The 18,689-nt window shown below is 36.5% G+C and overlaps 1 protein-coding gene across 3 annotated transcripts in view; it reads right to left on the reverse strand.

The window, feature by feature from the left end:
• SMCHD1 (structural maintenance of chromosomes flexible hinge domain containing 1) overlaps positions 1–18,689 on the reverse strand; it is a 125,288-nt gene that overhangs the window by 103,840 nt on the left and 2,759 nt on the right. For all 3 annotated transcript variants that reach the window (XM_020886360.2, XM_020886361.2, XM_070452704.1), the window contains exons 2-5: positions 9,374–9,449; positions 6,283–6,444; positions 3,138–3,220; positions 2,367–2,497 (exon numbers count right to left, since the gene is read on the reverse strand). In XM_020886360.2, coding sequence (XP_020742019.1) covers positions 2,367–2,497; positions 3,138–3,220; positions 6,283–6,444; positions 9,374–9,449 — 452 coding nt within the window. The remainder of the gene's footprint in view (positions 1–2,366; positions 2,498–3,137; positions 3,221–6,282; positions 6,445–9,373; positions 9,450–18,689) is intronic.

Here is an 18,689-nt window from a genome sequence, read left to right on the forward strand (position 1 = left end):
TTTAAATAATATTGTCAAAATAGAACTCTCCAATTCATCCCCCACTACTGTCCTCTTCAAAATGCTCTAACATTGGTCTTCCTTTTGTCTCTCAAATGAAACATGGTGATCACAGTTTCAGGGTCTTTGTCTTTGTTGATGTCCTTCTACTTGGAATGCTCTCGCCCTAGATTTTCACTTTGGGTGTTTCTTTTCTAATCACTCAAGCCTCAACTGAAATGTAACCTCAAATCACCTCTTCTAATTCTTCTAATCACCTCACCTAAAAAAGACAGCCATCAGGCTCTAACATGTTACTTGATATTTTCTTATCAATAACTGAAGTGCTTATATATTTTTTGGTTTACTTTAGGCTTTTCCTCCACTACAACATAAACTACAGACAAGACAGCTGCTTTGTATTTTTAGGCTATCCTTCCATTTCTTCCATAGCTTATTCCCTATATACGAACATCCTTATATTCAGTGGGAAAAAAACTTAACTGGAAGCAGTAAAACAGCTGATCATTTTCTCTATAGGAGTGGAAGCTAGAGAAGTGTGGGGGCGGGGGTTACAACTGACACAAGAGAAACTGGACTGAGCCAAGGGACTGATGGTGCTGGGGTCACAGACAGTATGAGTACATGACGGCTGTAACAACTGTGTTTCTGAATGCAATATCCATAAAGCTAGGATCAGATCCAACAACAGGTAGACTTCTTCCAAAAATTAAAATTTCCCTAAGATTTGAATTAGGTTTAAAAGGCTCCAGTTCTTTCAACTCTTCCACTTGATTTAACTAACATTTTTTCTGACCCTCGGCCCCAATCTGCCATCTGTTCTCCTTTCATTTCTACCGAATATTTCTATCTTATGCTAAATTCTATCTTTAGACTATGAAAGATCACTGTCTTCTTTTTGGCTATTTTATAAATCTTTGAAGTGGCATGTACTCATGAAAATGGTGAGTAAGAACAGCTGTAGAAAAATCTGAGGCCAAGAATGAGAAGGAATAGCTACCATGCTGCTGCTAAGTCGCTTCAGTCGAGTCTGACTCTGTGCAACCCCACAGACGGCAGCCCACCAGGCTCCCCCGTCCCTGGGATTCTCCAGGCAAGAACACTGGAGTGGGTTGCCATTTCCCTTCTCCAGTGGATGAAAGTGAAAAGTGAAAGTGAAGTCGCTCAGTCGTGTCCAACTCCTAGCGACCCCAGGGATTGCAGTCTACAAGGCTCCTCCGTCCATGGGATTTTGCAGGCAAAAGTACTGGAGTGGGTTGCCACTGCCTTCTCCGAATAGCTACCATGATAGCTTGTATTTACTGACTGCTTATCATTTGCCAGGCTCTAAGGATTTTACATGCACTAACTCATTTGGTTTTCACAAAACCTTAGAAGGTATTATCCCCATTTGACAGATACGTAAACTGAGACAAAAGTAAAGTACCTTGACCAGTGTCATACAACTAGTAAAGCTAGAGAATTCAGATGAGGCCAAATGATCCCAGAGCCCTTGCTTTTCACTAACTGCCTTTCATCATGGCACAGAAGGCTTTACAAAGTTGATGAAAACTCTGAGTGCTGAAATCTCAGAAATGAGAAGGCAAATGCATTAAGTATATTAATTTTACACATTATTGAGACAGATCCTTAAATTTGGGTGACTTTCCTTGATATAACAAAGAGCACAGGAAATAGGACATGAATAAATACTAACTTCTTAATAAGAATGTTAGCAGATTCTCCCCACATTTGTTTCCTGAATTATAAAACATAGCTTAAACATCAATCCCACTGTGAGTCATGGCTCTAAGTAGAATTCACCTATCTCAAGGACCTAAATCTTTATATCCCTGACAGCTCTGAGTATACTTCGTTTCCTCTATGACATTCTCATTCAGGATATTTTCTACATATTCCCATACAAAACTCTTGCCTAGACTCTACTCCCTAACAGCTGTGAACATTTTGCAAAGCAGATCCCTGAAAGAGCCACAGTGAGCTCCAGAGTACTACATGTGGTTCCCTGGACATTTTGCATGAGGTATCAGGTGATTTCTAAAGCCCACTTAAAAAACATTCTACTGCTCTAGACACTATACAGCTTTCTTCAAACTTAAGTTATTAAGAAAAGGGGGAAAACTCCACAGTAGGCAACATATCAACCTAACTCCTACACACCTCAGGAAATGCAGAAAGAATCACTCAATGAAGGGTACAATATGATTTATGCAGTTTTGCCTTTTTAAGTATTGATCTTAAAAACTGTTTTATTATAAAACTCTAAATAAATATGCTGATAACATATATAACTAAAGAAATAGAAGAGTTCTTCTCTTTATTAAAACACCCAGCTGCCCATAAAAAAGTGAGTAAGGTTCTCTAACCTTTCAAAGTCACCTTGCCTTGTAAATTTTGACAACCTATACACGGCCCAGTTGTTAAGCTGTTTAGAGGTCATTCCTCTTCCATTATCTATCACTGCAACGGCAGGTTTTCCTTGTGTTTCATCAAAATGCTATGAGATAAGTTCAAAAAGACAGGAAAAGTCGTATCAATATTAAAAACATGAAAAGTTCAATATAAAAAATGTGACTCATTGGGCTCACTCATACATTGTTGGAGAAGTGTATATTAATACAACTTTCTAAAAGGCAATCCAGCTATATGAACCAAAGGCCTTATAATTTTTCATGTCCTTTAACCTAGAAATTCCATTTCTCAGAATGTAGCTTGAGAACTAGTCAGAGATGTGTACAAAGATCTATAAGGGTGCTCCTGATATCAGCACTGCTTACAATAGCAAAAACAAAGGGAAACAAATCTAAATGTTCAACAGCCATAGACTGATTACATAATTTATATTACATTCAATAAACCAAATTGCATCAGTGGTGTACTACATTGCAGAATAGCCATGATAAGGCAATGTTTACAATCTACTTCTAAGGGAAAATAGAAGATCACAAACAAAACATACACTATGATCACACATATATGTATACATATATGCATAGGAAAAGGGCAAGTGAAAAAATTTTAATGAGACATCAGATAATTATTTCTACTTTTAGTTAATATTTTAATTTTTTTCCAATAAACGTGCAGTACTTCCATAAAAACACAAGTTAATTTGACTTAGAGTATTATTTTCTTACCAATTTGATCTGTATTCTTCTAACACCAGTGTTACGAGAAGTAGCAGACAAAGAATTGTCAATTAATTCTGCAAGAGCAAATGCTGGAAGAGAGTGAGAAAACATTACTGCTTAAGTTTTCCCTCCTAAATACATCATATAAAAGTTCAAAGAAGAAGGAACTCTGAAGTACCTTAAGCCATCACTTTTATTTTCCAAAGAGCTAAAATTAAAGTATTATCCTGATCCTAATGACACAAACATAATAAGGCATCATCAGTCACCAACAGCATAAAAAAAGCAGTCACCAACCAGTACTTGTATGGTACTACACAGCACGAGTGAGCCAGCCATGATTCCTGGCTTCAAGGAGTTTATAATCTAAAGACAGACATACACACATGAGACAAACAGAAGACCATAACCATAAAATCAAATAATAGTCTGTGGTACGTACTTATATCATGCACAAGTCAAAAGTAAGCACATTTAGGGATATGGGACAATATAAAAGTGTCTATTAAGGGCTAATTTAAATACAGGTATCTCGCAACACCAACTTTGTGAAATGGCAGAATGTATCTGCTTAACTGACACAAAACTGCTCTTAATTTCCTACTATACAACCAGCCTGACTTTCAGTTTATCAGTGGTTCAGCACTATTCTTGCCTGGAGAATCCAAGGGATGGTAGAGCCTGGTGGGCTGCCGTCTATGGGGTCGCACAGAGTCAGACACGACTGAAGTGACTTGGCAGCAGCAGCAGTGCTATTTCTAACATTCTCCTTTCTCCAGGGTCAGTATCCAAACTACTTCCCACTTTTATCTCCTTAATTAAAAGGGTGAGCATACTAAATTAACACCTCTTTCAGCGAAGTGTAACTCAACTTAAGCTGTAATTAACCCACAAAGTAGCATTCCAGCAAGCACTTCCAAATGCTAAACATGTAGGGGATGGCTCCATTTATAAACTAGTTGGAAAGTAGTCATCACAAATCAGATATGTATAAAGATCTGGCGAAGGAGAAGTAGGGACACTGTAGGAAATGGGACGAAAAAGAGTTAAGGGAAATTTCAAAGGAAAAAATGAGTAGAATTTAGTATCTGATTAGATATAAAAGGAGCAAGAAAAAGAAATTCAAGGTGGCTTTGAGTGCTTGTTCTAGAAGACTGGAAAAATGGTCATCTTTTTCCATAAAGGGAAAATTCAGATGGAAGGACAGAAAAATTCAGTTTTAGATGTGATGTCCTACCACTGTACCAAGCTCAATAATGAGTAGAGGTGATGCACAGGGAGCTGGAACAGACCACGCTTAATGGAAAGAGTAAAACTGTGCCTATCTCAGTTACTTCTGCAAAACTAGGTCATTACCTAATGTTAGCTAACACACAGGATTAAGGATCAAATGAGAAAATGCTCATAAAGCACTTGACACAGTGTCTGGCTCTGCAGCTGAGAGTAGTGACAGTACCAGCAGCAGTCAAGGTAAGGAAGTACAAGAATTAGTCAGGAGAATATTCAGTCATTTGTAACAATTAAAAAAAAACCTGAAATAACCTGAATGTCTAGTAACAGCAGTATGTGTGTAGGTGTCTGTGCACTAAGTTGCTTCAGTTGTGCAAGACTCTTTGAGATCCCATGGACTGTAAACCACCAGGTTCCTCTGTTCCTGGGACTCTCCAGACAAGAATACTGGAGTGGGTTGCCATACCCTTCTCCAGAGGATCCTCCCGACCCAGAGACTGAACCCATGTCTCTTACGTCTCCTGCACCAGCAGGCAGGTTCTTTATCACTAGCGTCAAGTGGGTCTCTTTCACTATAGGCAGATTCTTTACCCCAAAGCAACAGTTTTTGTTGTTTGGGACTTTCGTCCCCAAAAAAACAGTATAGTGTTCAAATAAATTACGTTATCTAAATACTGTGTAAGCCCTAAAATAAATATATATTAACATACATGTTAAAGATGTTCATTACATTTTAAATTAAAAGGTTGGTTTAAAAAGAATGCATGAGGAATTCCCTGGCAGTCCAGTAGTGCAGACTCTGGGTTTTCACTGTCAAGGGCCTGAGTTCAATCCCTGGTCAGGGAACTAAGATCCCATAAGCTATGTGGCACAACAAAAGGGAAAAAAAAAAGTATGCACCATATAATACCAAAAATATATATATATATGTATTTATATATATATATGAAAAGGTCTGAAACAATAAACACCAAAGTGTTGGTGGTGGTTACATCTGGGTGGTAGAGATAGGAATGTTCTTTGTGTTGTTTTTGTTTATCTATGTTTTCTAATTTTCTACCAACTCTAATGCATATACAATGAAAAAAACATTTAGTAACCAAGTTTATAGGGGACCTGCCCAGTGTTTCAGTGGTTGAGAACCCATCTGCTAACACAGGGGACAGATTCGATCCTAGTCTGGGAAGACAGCACACGCTGTGAGGCAACTAAGCCCATGTGCCACAGTGAAGATCCAGTGCAGCCAAAAATAAATTTTTTTTAAAAGAAAGAAAATTTATAGGGAGCTCCCTGGTGACCTAGTGGCTAGGATTCCAGGCTTTCACTGTCAAGGCCCAGGTTCAATCCCTGGTCAGGGAAGTGAGACTCTGCAAGCCATGTGGTCAAAAAAAGAAAGCAAGCTTATAATGAATACCTGAACACTTTTGCAGAGTCCAGATGGAAGAGATTCTCTAAATCAAAATAATCCAAGGTAGGACAAAAACTGTCTAATAGTAAAGGTGGGAAGAAATGATAAAGCAACAATAAAGAACACAAACCACTTAGTTGTGCGGTTCAGCTACAAAAAATGTGCAAGGTATAACAAATATCTTCTCAACTGGGAGAAGAGTTTAGGAAGCTAGGAAGAATAACAGGAAAGGAGAGTGTACAGGAGGTAGATGTGTAAGGACACCATCTCTTATGAGTTGAAAAGGAATGAATTCTCATTTTACGTTAGTTTTAAAGGAGAGGTATCTTTACTTTGATGAAAGATGACTTAGGTAGAAAAGGAAATATATTGTGATGAAGAGATGAAGTAAGGAGGTTCACAAGAACTGATCATAGTCTTTGAATAAAATAGAATGAAAGAACTTTTAAAGTCTGATCAAGGGAATAAAGGTGAGTGACAGTTTATCACAATCAGTACAAATGGAATACTTACGTAAAGGATTTTGTCCTTCACTTGCATAATATTCATACATGCCACTTTTAACCAATGTGTCATAGTGAGGTAGGAAGTCAATTCGTTCTTTAGTAGCTGTTTGCAGTAACTGATTGACTGACTGTAGCAGGTATAGAGTGACTCCATCTTTAACAGTTTCATCTGAAATCAAGAGGTAACATCTTAAGTGCTAAGCCAGCACTCAAAACACAATGAATTTATAATTTTAAATATATAAATTACATCTATGAAATGACTTGAAAAATCATACAGGCCAAAAAAAAAAATCATACAGGCAAATCCCCAAACAATGGACTGATCTATAATCAGTTGCGCTGTGTTAAGAATATCAGTGGATTCCCCTGAAATCAGGAACAAGACAAGGGTGCCCACTCTCACCACTACTATTCAACATAGTTTTGGAAGTGTTGGCCACAGCAATCAGGGCAGAAAAAGAAGTAAAAGGAATCCAGATAGGAAAAGAAGAAGTGAAACTCTCGCTGTTTGCAGATGACATGATCCTCTACATAGAAAACCCTAAAGACTCTACCAGAAAATTACTAGAGCTAATCAACGAATACAGTCAAGTTGCAGGATACAAAATTAACACACAGAAATCTCTTGCATTCCTATACACTAACAATGAGAAAACAGAAAGAGAAATTAAGGAAACAATACCATTCACCATTGCAACAAAAAGAATAAAATACTTAGGAGTGTATCTACCTAAAGAAACAAAAGACCTATACATAGAAAACTATAAAACACTGATGAAAGAAATCAAAGAGGACACAAACAGGTGGAGAAATATACCGTGTTCATGGATTGGAAGAATCAATATTGTCAAAATGGCTATACTACCCAAAGCAATCTATAGATTCAATGCAATCCCTATCAAGCTACCAACGGTATTTTTCACAGAACTAGAACAAATAATTTCACAATTTGTATGGAAATACAAAAAACCTCGAATAGCCAAAGTAACCTTGAGAAAGAAGAATGGAACTGGAGGAATCAACCTGCCAGACTTCAGACTCTACTACAAAGCCACAGTCATCAAGACAGTATGGTACTGGCACAAAGACAGAAATATAGATCAATGGAACAGAATAGAAAGCCCAGAGATAAATCCACGAACCTATGGTCACCTTATCTTCGTCAAAGGAGGCAAGGATATACAATGGAAAAAAGACAACCTCTTTAACAAGTGGTGCTGGGAAAACTGGTCAACCACCTGTAAAAGAATGAAACTAGAACACTTTCTAACACCATACACAAAAATAAACTCAAAATGGATTAAAGATCTAAATGTAAGACCAGAAACTATCAAACTCCTAGAGGAGAACATAGGCAAAACACTCTCCGACATAAATCACAGCAGGATCCTCTATGACCCACATCCCAGAATTTCAGAAATAAAAGCAAAAATAAACAAATGGGACCTAATGAAACTTAAAAGCTTTTGCACAACAAAGGAAACTATAAGCAAGGTGAAAAGACAGCCCTCAGATTGGGAGAAAATAATAGCAAACGAAGCAACAGACAAAGGATTAATCTCAAAAATATACAAGCAACTCCTCCAGCTCAACTCCAGAAAAATAAATGACCCAATCAAAAAATGGGCCAAAGAACTCAACAGACATTTCTCCAAGGAAGACATACAGATGGCTAACAAACACATGAAAAGATGCTCCACATCACTCATTATCAGAGAAATGCAAATCAAAACCACAATGAGGTACCATTATACGCCAGTTAGGATGGCTGCTATCCAAAAGTCTACAAGCAATAAATGCTGGAGAGGGTGTGGAGAAAAGGGAACCCTCTTACACTGTTGGTGGGAATGCAAATTAGTACAGCCACTATGGAAAACAGTGTGGAGATTTCTTTAAAAGCTGGAAATAGAACTGCCGTATGACCCGGCAATCCCACTTCTGGGCATACACACCAAGGAAACCAGATCTGAAAGAGACACATGCACCCCAATGTTCATTGCAGCACTATTTATAATAGCCAGGACATGGAAGCAACCTAGATGCCCATCAGCAGACGAATGGATGAGGAAGCTGTGGTACATATACACCATGGAATATTACTCAGCCATTAAAAAGAATTCATTTGAATCAGTTCTAATGAGATGGATGAAACTGGAGCCCATTATACAGAGCGAAGTAAGCCAGAAAGATAAAGACCATTACAGTATACTAACACATATATATGGACTTTAGAAAGATGGTAACGATAACCCTTTATGCAAAACAGAAAAAGAGACTCAGATGTATGGAACAGACTTGTGGACTCTGGGAGAAGGCGAGGGTGGGATGTTTCAGGAGAACAGCATTGAAACATGTATATTATCTAGGGTGAAACGGATAACCAGCTCAGGTTGGGTACATGAGACAAGTGCTCGGGCCTGGTGCACTGGGAAGACACAGAGGGATCGGGTGGAGAGGGAGGTGGGAGGGGGGACTGGGATGGGGAGTACATGTAAATCCATGGCTAATTCATATCAATGTATAACAAAAACTACTGTAATGATGTAAAGTAATTAGCCTCCAACTAATAAAAATTAAAAAAAAAAAAAAAAAAAAAGAATATCAGTGGAATAGGTCCAAATACTTCCACTCATCTGAAACACTCAATTCTTAAGTCAAACTGTCACAGAAAATCAAATGAGGAACTAATTAAAGTGGTTATCAATATGAATGGGAAGAATGATTAAATCCAAAAAGGAATCAGGCATGGAAAACTGGCACGTCTTAGAATGTAACTGGGTAGAAAAGGATAACGGAAGACTCCAAGTCGGTCAGGAGAAGCAGCTCTTAAGGGCCCGTGAAGCAGCTCTGCGGCTGGGTGCTGAGCAAGGCCTCGTTGTTTGCAGCTGCAAGTGACAACTCTTTTCTTATAACCATGCTTGAAAAGCATGAGCTCTGCACAAAGCAGATGTGCAGAGCCAGTTTCCTCCCCCATTTCAACAAAGTAAACAAAAATATCAAGAGTTTTTGATGCTTATCTATGTAATAAAATAGTCATTACCTTATAATGTACTAGAACATATTAAATATAAAAGCATAAATGCAATGCTGCTTACCAAAGTTATCACTGGTAATTTCTTTCCTACTTGTTGTTGTAATGACAAATTTCTCTCCAGGTGAAATGCCAAGTGTCTACCGAAAATAACAGAATAAAATCAATTATTATAGAAAGGAAATAAATGCACTAGTCAAGTATACAAAAATATGAAAATACTGATAAGGATATTATATACACACAATTATATTATATATATATAAATATACAATATATATTGTATACAATACAATAAATATACAATATATATAACAATTAGTACTACATTTTTCTGAGAAATATGTTTTAATATTTTAAAATTTTGCCTTTGCATAATTAACCACAAATCTATCTATAAATTACCTACTTGCTTAACAAGGTAGATTTTTCTGCTATTTTATGTCACCTAAGAACAGTGAATATTTTGAAAGTGTTTAACATCAGCAGAGCTCTCTTAGACAAAAGACATATTATTTTGTGTCAATATATAAAGTAAACTTATTTGGAGCAAAGCATTAGCACTTATGTTCATATATATTAAAATACTTAAATATGTAAAAACAGAAGTACTAAACGAAAATAGAGGTTAATACTTTACAAGACTGATACAAAGACTGCCAGGCTATGCAGGACATCTGTATAAAGAACCTCTGTATCTATTATAATCTCTTCCAAAAGTGTAACTTTAAAAAATTAAGGCAAATTATAAATTAGGGGAGTAAACTGCAACACGAAACAAGTGCTAACATTCTTCAGAGAAAAAAGCCTTCATAAATCAAGATGAAAGTCAACAAAGAGGGAAAAACCATGAATAATAAAAGGACAGGAAAAAGTAAATGACCAAAAAAACACATGAAAACCTGAAATTTCACAACAAACCAAATATAAGTATTAGAAAAATGAGTTAATGTTTTCATTAAGATATTACATGTCATTAAAATTAAAAAACACACCCTCTTTCCAAAATCAAATGATAGGGCAACACACAGTTAAAAGACTTGACTTCTATTTCAGGTAATGATGAACTAGTTAATTTAAACCAACCTTACACAGACGATTACTAAAAAAAAAAAATCTAAACTAATGATACTCAAGTCTTCAATACTGATCTAAAAACCCTATTGGTCACTACTGAAACTAATTGAAAACCAACTCCCTACTCTGAACACCAACAAATTAAAGGGAAAGTAGACCATTTATCCTGCTTTAGTGTACCAATCAGATTTCAGGGTAACTATGTATCTCTAATTGATGAAGCAAAGTTGTTCTTTTGCCTCATCAATTAGAGGCAGAGAATTTGTTAATAAATGGAGGAATGGCAATCAGAACAGCACTATCAATGAATGAACCATTAAATTAAAACTTTATTACGAAGGAAGCCAGCTGAACCCACTTGAATCCCACTCACTCGATCTTACCATTTAACAGTGGCAAGAAACAGAGTGGGTGAAACAGTCATACATTAAGTGCCTTCAGATGTGATGTGATATGAAGTACCAACACCACCTATGAAGTATCTTCTCCCTGACCCCAGAGAAGCTGAGCCTAAATCTTAAGTCTGTAAAAATAACTTCTAGTTTATGGAGTATGTGGAGTTAGAACAAGCTAAATTACACCATAAAGGAATAGACAAATCCAGAATGTGGAATATGAGAGACAAACCAACTTATTTCTTCAACAAGTCAATGTTAGGAAAAACAAAAAAGACTGGGGGAAGGTATTTTGCTAAAATGCTCGAAATTTTTAAAAGAAATTAAGAAACACAAAAAACCAAGTTCAATACAAGGACCCTGATTAAACAAACCAACCATAAAAAGACATTTTTGAGACAAACAAATCTAAGCATGGAATTAACTGTTAGATAATACGATTAAAAATGTTAATTTTGATGGTGTAATAATAAAATGCATGTTGAAGTATACAGGAGTGAAGTAAACTAAGGCCTGGACTATGCTTCAAAAGGCAAAAATGAAGCGAACATGGCAAATACTTAAGAACTGTTGAATGTGGATAATGAGTATCCCTAAATGTCGTTCCCCTAAAATGAACGACATTACAAACTGGTGAAGAATAATATTGAGACAGTTAATGGTACAGAAGCATTAGAAATCCCCATCTCAACATACATGAAAATAAACCCCAAGAGAACTAAAGCAGCTACGTTTTAATCCAAAATTGTAGAGGAAAAATACAGAAATAATATTGAGAGATAAAAGCATTCCTGAAAGTACACAGGAAATGCAAGTCATAAAGGAGAAAAACTGGAAAACATGAAAAGATGCTCCTCTTCACTAGTTATCAGAGAAATTAAAACTGGAGGACATGGCAGCCCGCTCCAGTATTCTTGTCTGGGCATCCCATGGGTAGAGGAGCCTGGCGGGCTATGGTCCGTAGGGTCGCAAAAATGCTGGATACGACTGAAGTGACTTAGCACACAGCACACATCACTCCCATAAGGCTGGCAAAAAGTGTAAGTCCTGATAATATAAAGCATAGGCCCTCATTAAATGAATAACACATGATCAAATGGAATTTAATCCAGGGATGCAAGAATTTTTCAGCATCCTCAAATCAATCAATGTGATATATCACATGAACAAACTGAAGAATAAAAACCATATTATCATCTCAGTCAGCCAGTTCCATCGCTCAGTCGTGTCTGACTCTTTGCCACCCCATGGACTGCAGCACGTCAGGCCTCCCTGCCCATCGCCAACTCCCGGAGTTTACTCCAACTCATATCCATTGAGTTGGTGATGCCATCCAACCATCTCATCCTGTCGTCCCCTTTTCCTCCTGCCCTCAATCTTTCCCAGCATCAGGGTCTTTTCAAAGGAGTCAGTTCTTCACATCAGGTGGTCAAAGTATTGGAGATTCAGCTTCAATGTCAGTCCTTCCAATGAATATTCAGGACTGATTTCCTTTAGGATGGACTGGTTGGATTTCCTTACTGTACAAGGGACTCTCTAAGAGTCTTCTCCAACACCATAGTTCAAAATGCATCAATTCTTGGGCACTCAGCTTTCTTTATAGTCCAACTTTCACATCCATACATGACTACTGGAAAAACAACAGCTTTGACTAGACAGACCTTTGTCGACAAACTAATGTCTCTGCTTTTTTAATACACTGCCTAGGTTGGTCATAACTTTTCTTCCAAGGAGCAAGTGTCTTTTAATTTCATGGCTGCAGTCACCATCTGCAGTGACTTTGGAGCCCCAAAAAATTAAGTCTCTCACCGTTTCCACTGTTTCCCCATCTATCTGCCATGAAGTGATGGAACCAGATGCCATGATCTTAGTTTTCTGAATGTTCATCTCAGTAGATGCAGAAAAAAGCTTTTGATAAAATTCAATATCCATTTATAATTTAAAAAAAAAAAAACCTCTCCAGATAGTGGGTACAGAGGGAACACACTTCGACACAGTAAAACCGACATATGACAAACTCACAGTTAACAACATACTCAACAGGGAAGAGCTGAAATCATTCCCTCTAAGATCAGGACAAGGATGCTCACACTCACCACCTTTTTTCAACATAGTTTTCAAAGTCCTAGCCACAGCAACCAGTGAAGAAAAAGAAACAAAAGGAAATCAAACTGGGAAGAAAGAAGTAAAGTTGTCACTGTTTGCAGGTAACATGGTACTATACATAGAAAATCCTAAAGACACCACCAGAAAAATACTGGAGATCATCAATTAATTCAGTAAAGTTGCAGGATACAAAATTAATATATAGAAATCTTGCATTTCTATATATTAACAACAAGTGATCAGAAAGACAAATTAAGGAAACAATCCCATTACCACTGCATCAAAAAGAATAAAATGCCTTATAAACTTCTGAAGAATAAACCTCCTTAGGAGGCAAAATACCTGTACTCCAAAAACTCTTAAGACATGAATGAAAGACACTGAAGATGACACAAACAGGAAAGATATACTGTGTTCTTAGAATGGAAAAATCAATTTTGTTAAAATGACCATACTACCCAAAGCAGTCTACAAGTTCAATGCAATCCAATCAAATTACCAATGGGATTTTTCACAGAACTAGGGAAGAAAACTTTATAAGTTGTATGGAAACACAAAAGCCAAAACAATCTTAAGAAAGAGTAACAGAGCTGGGGGGGATTCATACTCCCTGACTTTAGACTATACTACAAAACTAGTAGAATCATCAAAACAGTATCGTATTGGCACAAAAACAAAGGCATAGGTCAATGGAACAGAACAGAGCCCAGAAATAAATCCATGTACTAAGGGTCAAATAATCTACAAGGGAGGCAAGAACATACAATGGAAAAAGACAATCTCTTCAAAAGTGGTATTGGGAAAACCGAATAGCAGCCTGTTTAAAAAAGTGAAATTTGAACATTCTCTAACACCAAATAAAAAAATAAACTGAAAATGGATTAAAGATGTAAATATAAGACCAAATACCATAAAACTCTTAGAGGAAAACATAGGCAGAACACTCTTAGACATAAACTGCAGCAATATTTTTGGATCTGTCTCCTAAAGTAATGGAAACAAAAGCAAAAATATACAAATGGGGCCTAATTAAACTTAAAAGCTTTTGCACAGCAAAGGAAACCATAAACAAAGCGAAAAGGCAACCCACAGAATAGGAAAATGTATTTGCAAATGAAGTACCCGACAATGGATTAATCTCCAAAATATACAAACAGCTTATACAGCTCAGGATTTTTTTTTAAAAAAAATGTTTTTAATGGGCAGAAGACCTAAAAAGACATTTCTCCAAAGACAGAGTCATCAGGAACATGAAAAGATGCCCAGTGTCGCTAATCATCAGGCAAATACAAATCAAAACTAAAATGAAGTATCACCTCACACTGGTCAGAACCGCCATCATCAGAAAGTCTACATGGAGAAAAGAGAACCCTTCTATACTGTTGGTGGGAACGTAAACTGATACAGTCACTATGAAGAACCATTATGTAGGTTCCTTTAAAAATTAAAAACAGTTACTGTAAGATCCAGCAATCCCACTCCTGAGAATGTACTTGAAAAAGACAAAATTTCTATTTCGAAAAGATACAAGCACCCCAATGTTTACAGCAGCACTATTTACAATAACCAAGACATGCAAGCAACCTGAATGTCCATCAGCAGATAACAGGATAAAGAAGATGTGTTGTGTGTACGTGTACAGACACACACACAGAGAATGGAGTATTACTTGGCCATAAAAAAGAATGAAATAATGCCATCTGCAGCAACATGGATAGACCTAAAGATTATCAGATGAAGTTAAGTGAAAGACAAATATCACATGACACCAATTATATGTGGAATCTTAAAAAAAAAAGATGCAAATGAAATAATTCACAAAACAGAAACAGACTCACAGACATGGGAAACGACTCACAGTTACCAAGGGGCAAAGTCTGGGATTAACGGATACACACCACTAGGGGGTTTCCTGGCAGTCCAGTGGTTAGGACTCAGTGCTTTCACTATGGTGGTCTGGGTTCAGTCTCTGGTTGGGGAACTAAGATCCTGAAAACTGCACAGCCAAAGAACAACAAAAACCAGATATACACTACTATACATAAAATAAAGAACAAGAACATACTGTACAACACAGGAAACTATATTCAATTACCTTATAATAACCTACAATGGAAAATAATCCAAAAAAGTGTGAGTCTGTGTGTGTGTATAAACACAAATAGACACATATACATCTGTGTTTGCGTACATCTGAAGCAGTTTGCTATACACTTGAAACTAACACTATAAATCAACTATTAATTTCAGTTTAAATAAAAGTTCTATTAAAAAGATAGCTATATTTTGAAGGAAAAACAAATTAAGTATAGCTCTCCATATAGGGAAAATGAACTTACACATTGCGGACAGGGATAAAACCATACTGAAAAGCAATTTGGTATACTATAGTAAAGTTAAAAATATTCATACTCTACTCAATTCCACCCAAGAGAAATGAAGCTATAGACAATACACTGATGGAGAAAAGATTCTATTTGCTTACAGAAATAAAAATTGTCTTCACACATCTTCATTAGGTTTTTATATAATTAAAACTGTCTTTATTTTTCAGTACTTTACTACTTTATTTCTGCAACATCCCAACTGTTAGATCATGTGGTTATATATCCTGTAGAACAAAACATGTGCTTTTATAATTACTGAAAAATGGTGTCACATTGAATTAAGATTGATGTACATCTGAAAAGCATATACAAGTATTTCACACACTCTCTCCATGGCTCTATTATTCAGTCAAGATACATAAGGTATCTTTTTTCTTTGCTTTATATATAACTTCACAAAATTATTTCTCAAATTCATAACTTTTTCTAAATATTTTATAGCTCTGGTATTTCACAAATTATTTTTACATTATTCGTTACACTTTTACTCAAGATGTCATACCCTTCTCTCTCCATATTTTTAATTTAAAAATTTGTCTTAACTGACAAAGTCTTTCCTGTATGAGTACCAAAATAGCCTTGAATACAGAAACATTTTGTCTGCCCTTCTCTATATGAAAGCACGATGACATTCTATATTGGGCAAGAATCTTGACTGGGCTGTTTCGCTTTTATAAGATCACTTCAACTCCACCTTTTTCTGGGTTCAAGTTAAAGCATATGGATTTTTATTTAATGAGTAACAAAGAACTGGCTCTCCATGTCTTTAGGTCAGCGTCAAACTATTGCTGCCCAACTTCTCTCAAAAGCCAATCTGAAGAAATATTTATGACGGGCTAATGAACTGCAAACCATAAAATCCTCAAATACCTTAAACTTGTTTAATGGATTAGATCAATCAGAAGCTATATACTTCAATGCATATCTCTGAACAAAAAACTAGCCTTTACTGATGGGTGCTTTGGTATTAATATCCGATCACCCTGTCCCTCAATCACCCCAAAACCAGGAATATCCACAGTACACTTAAGTGAAAAACCTCTACAAAAATGTGGGTGGTCGATCAAAAAAATGGGCCAAAGAACTAAACAGACATTTCTCCAAAGACATACAGATGGCTAACAAACACATGAAAAGATGCTCAACATCACTCACTATCAGAGAAATGCAAATCAAAACCACAATCATGTACCATCTCATGCCGGTCAGAATGGCTGCTATCAAAAAAGTCTACAAACAATTAATGCTGGAGAGGATGCAGAGAAAAAGGAACCCTCTTACACTGTTGCTGGGAATGCAAACTAGTACAGCCACTATGGAGAACAGTGCGAGATTCCTTAAAACACTGGAAATAGAACTGCCAGGCGACCCAGCAATCCCACTGCTGGGCATACACACCAAGGAAACCAGAATTTAAAGAGACACGTGTACCCCAATGTTCATCGCAGCACTGTTTACAATAGCCAGGACATGGAAGCAACCTAGATGTCCATCAGCAGGCAAATGAATAAGAAAGCTGTGGAACATATACACAATGGAATAACTCAGCTATTAAAAAGAATGCATTTGAATCAGTTCTAATGAGGTGGATGAAACTGGAGCCTATTATACAGTGAAGTAAAGTCAGAAAGAAAAACACCGGCTGGGAAAAAAAAAAAAAGAAAAACACCAATACAGTGTATTAACACATATATATGGAATTTAGAAAGATGATAACGACGACCCTATACGCGAGACAGCAAAAGAGACACAGATGTAAAGAACAGACTTTTGGACTCTGTAGAAGGCAAGGGTGGGATGATTTGAGAGAATAGCATTGAAACATGTATATTATCGTATGTGAAACAGATCGCCAGTCCAGGTTGGATGCATGAGACAAGTGCTCGGGGCTAGTGCACTGGGATGAACCAGAGGGATGGGATGGGGAGGGAGGTGGAAGGGGGGTTCAGGATGGAGAACACATGTACACTCATGGCTGATTCATGTCAATGTATGGCAAAAACCACTACAATATTGTAAAGTAATCAGCCTCCAATTAAAATAAATTTTTAAAAAATGTGGGTGATAACTGGTTAAAGCAGGTTGCAATACCCTAAATAACACAAAGGGATGTTGTTTAGTTGCTAAATCATGTCTGACTCTACCTTGCATTAAAAGACAAAATAAGAAGAGCCTCTCCTATCTATAAGAATGTTGTCTATTTTATCAGGATTTGTGAGGAATTTAGGGAGAAATTTTTCTCAAATCAAAGGTTTGCATTCTTAGCAGCTGGAATATTTTTATTTTATAGACTTCATGGGTTTTGTATTGATTATCTTGCCTTTGTTTTTACTTATAAGAAACTCAAAGGTGATTTCTTGGATCAGCACTGGTATAAGCTTTAATAAAATGAACTTTCATTAATTAGTTCTCAGCTTACTATTCTACTCTTTCCTACATCTATCTTTTACTTTTTTTTCATCTTTTGGAATTTTTAACACAACATACCCTATATACAAACTTTTTTTTTGAAGAAAGAGATTGATGCATTTAACTAAATAGCTATAAACCAACTGTAAGATAAGGCTCCTAACCTCCAGGAACAGAGACAATTTTTTTTAAGTACAATGTTATAACAAGTACTATAATAGGGTGTCAAGGAATAGTGGAACCACTCAGAAAAAGTAGGCATTTCCTCAAAATTAGGGGTGGAGAGGAGGGTTTGCACAAATGGGACTTAATGACTGGGCATATTAAGAACTAGCCAAATAAGTTATTTTCTGATCTTCGATTTTGTGAGGTCACAAGGGTTCAGGTGAATCAATAACTGCTTATCACAGGTCTAAAGGCTTCTGTCAGATCCACCTTCTATTCCTGCCTCTTGACACCTTATTTTTTTTTTTAACAAAGTGAGCTTTTCCCCATATAACAGTTTAGGTCCCATAATACTTCCTAGCACTACAAACACTTATTTAAGTTTTAATGAAAAACTTTAATTTAGTGCACTATCTGCCTACTCCTCTAACATGGAAAATAGTGTGGGCCCTGTGGAGATTGTTTAAGAACAAAAACAAGCCTTAGAATCAAACAGATAGACCTAGATTCCGATCCCAGTTTCACTGCTTATGAACTTACTTTAGTTCTTCATGTATGTAACGGACACAAAGTTACAGGATTAGGTGGCATAATCTAGCTATAAATTCTCAAAAATAAAAAAAAGCCTCCCTTTTTATTTTTTCTTACTAGTTCTTCCCTCTCCCTTTTAATTAACCTTCTCTGTTGTAGCAGGAAAAAGTAGGAGGGAGAAGGAAAAGAATTAGTCAAAGGGAGTATTTTCCTTATTAAAATACTGAAGGAATGGAACAGATATATTTGTTCTATATGTTCTGTAACAAAGCATATCATTTGAATGGTATGTAACAAAAAGAACTTGGGT

The sequence above is a fragment of the Odocoileus virginianus genome, chromosome 22 (genome assembly GCF_023699985.2).
Source record: "Odocoileus virginianus isolate 20LAN1187 ecotype Illinois chromosome 22, Ovbor_1.2, whole genome shotgun sequence".
Classification (NCBI taxonomy): Eukaryota; Metazoa; Chordata; class Mammalia; order Artiodactyla; family Cervidae; genus Odocoileus; species Odocoileus virginianus.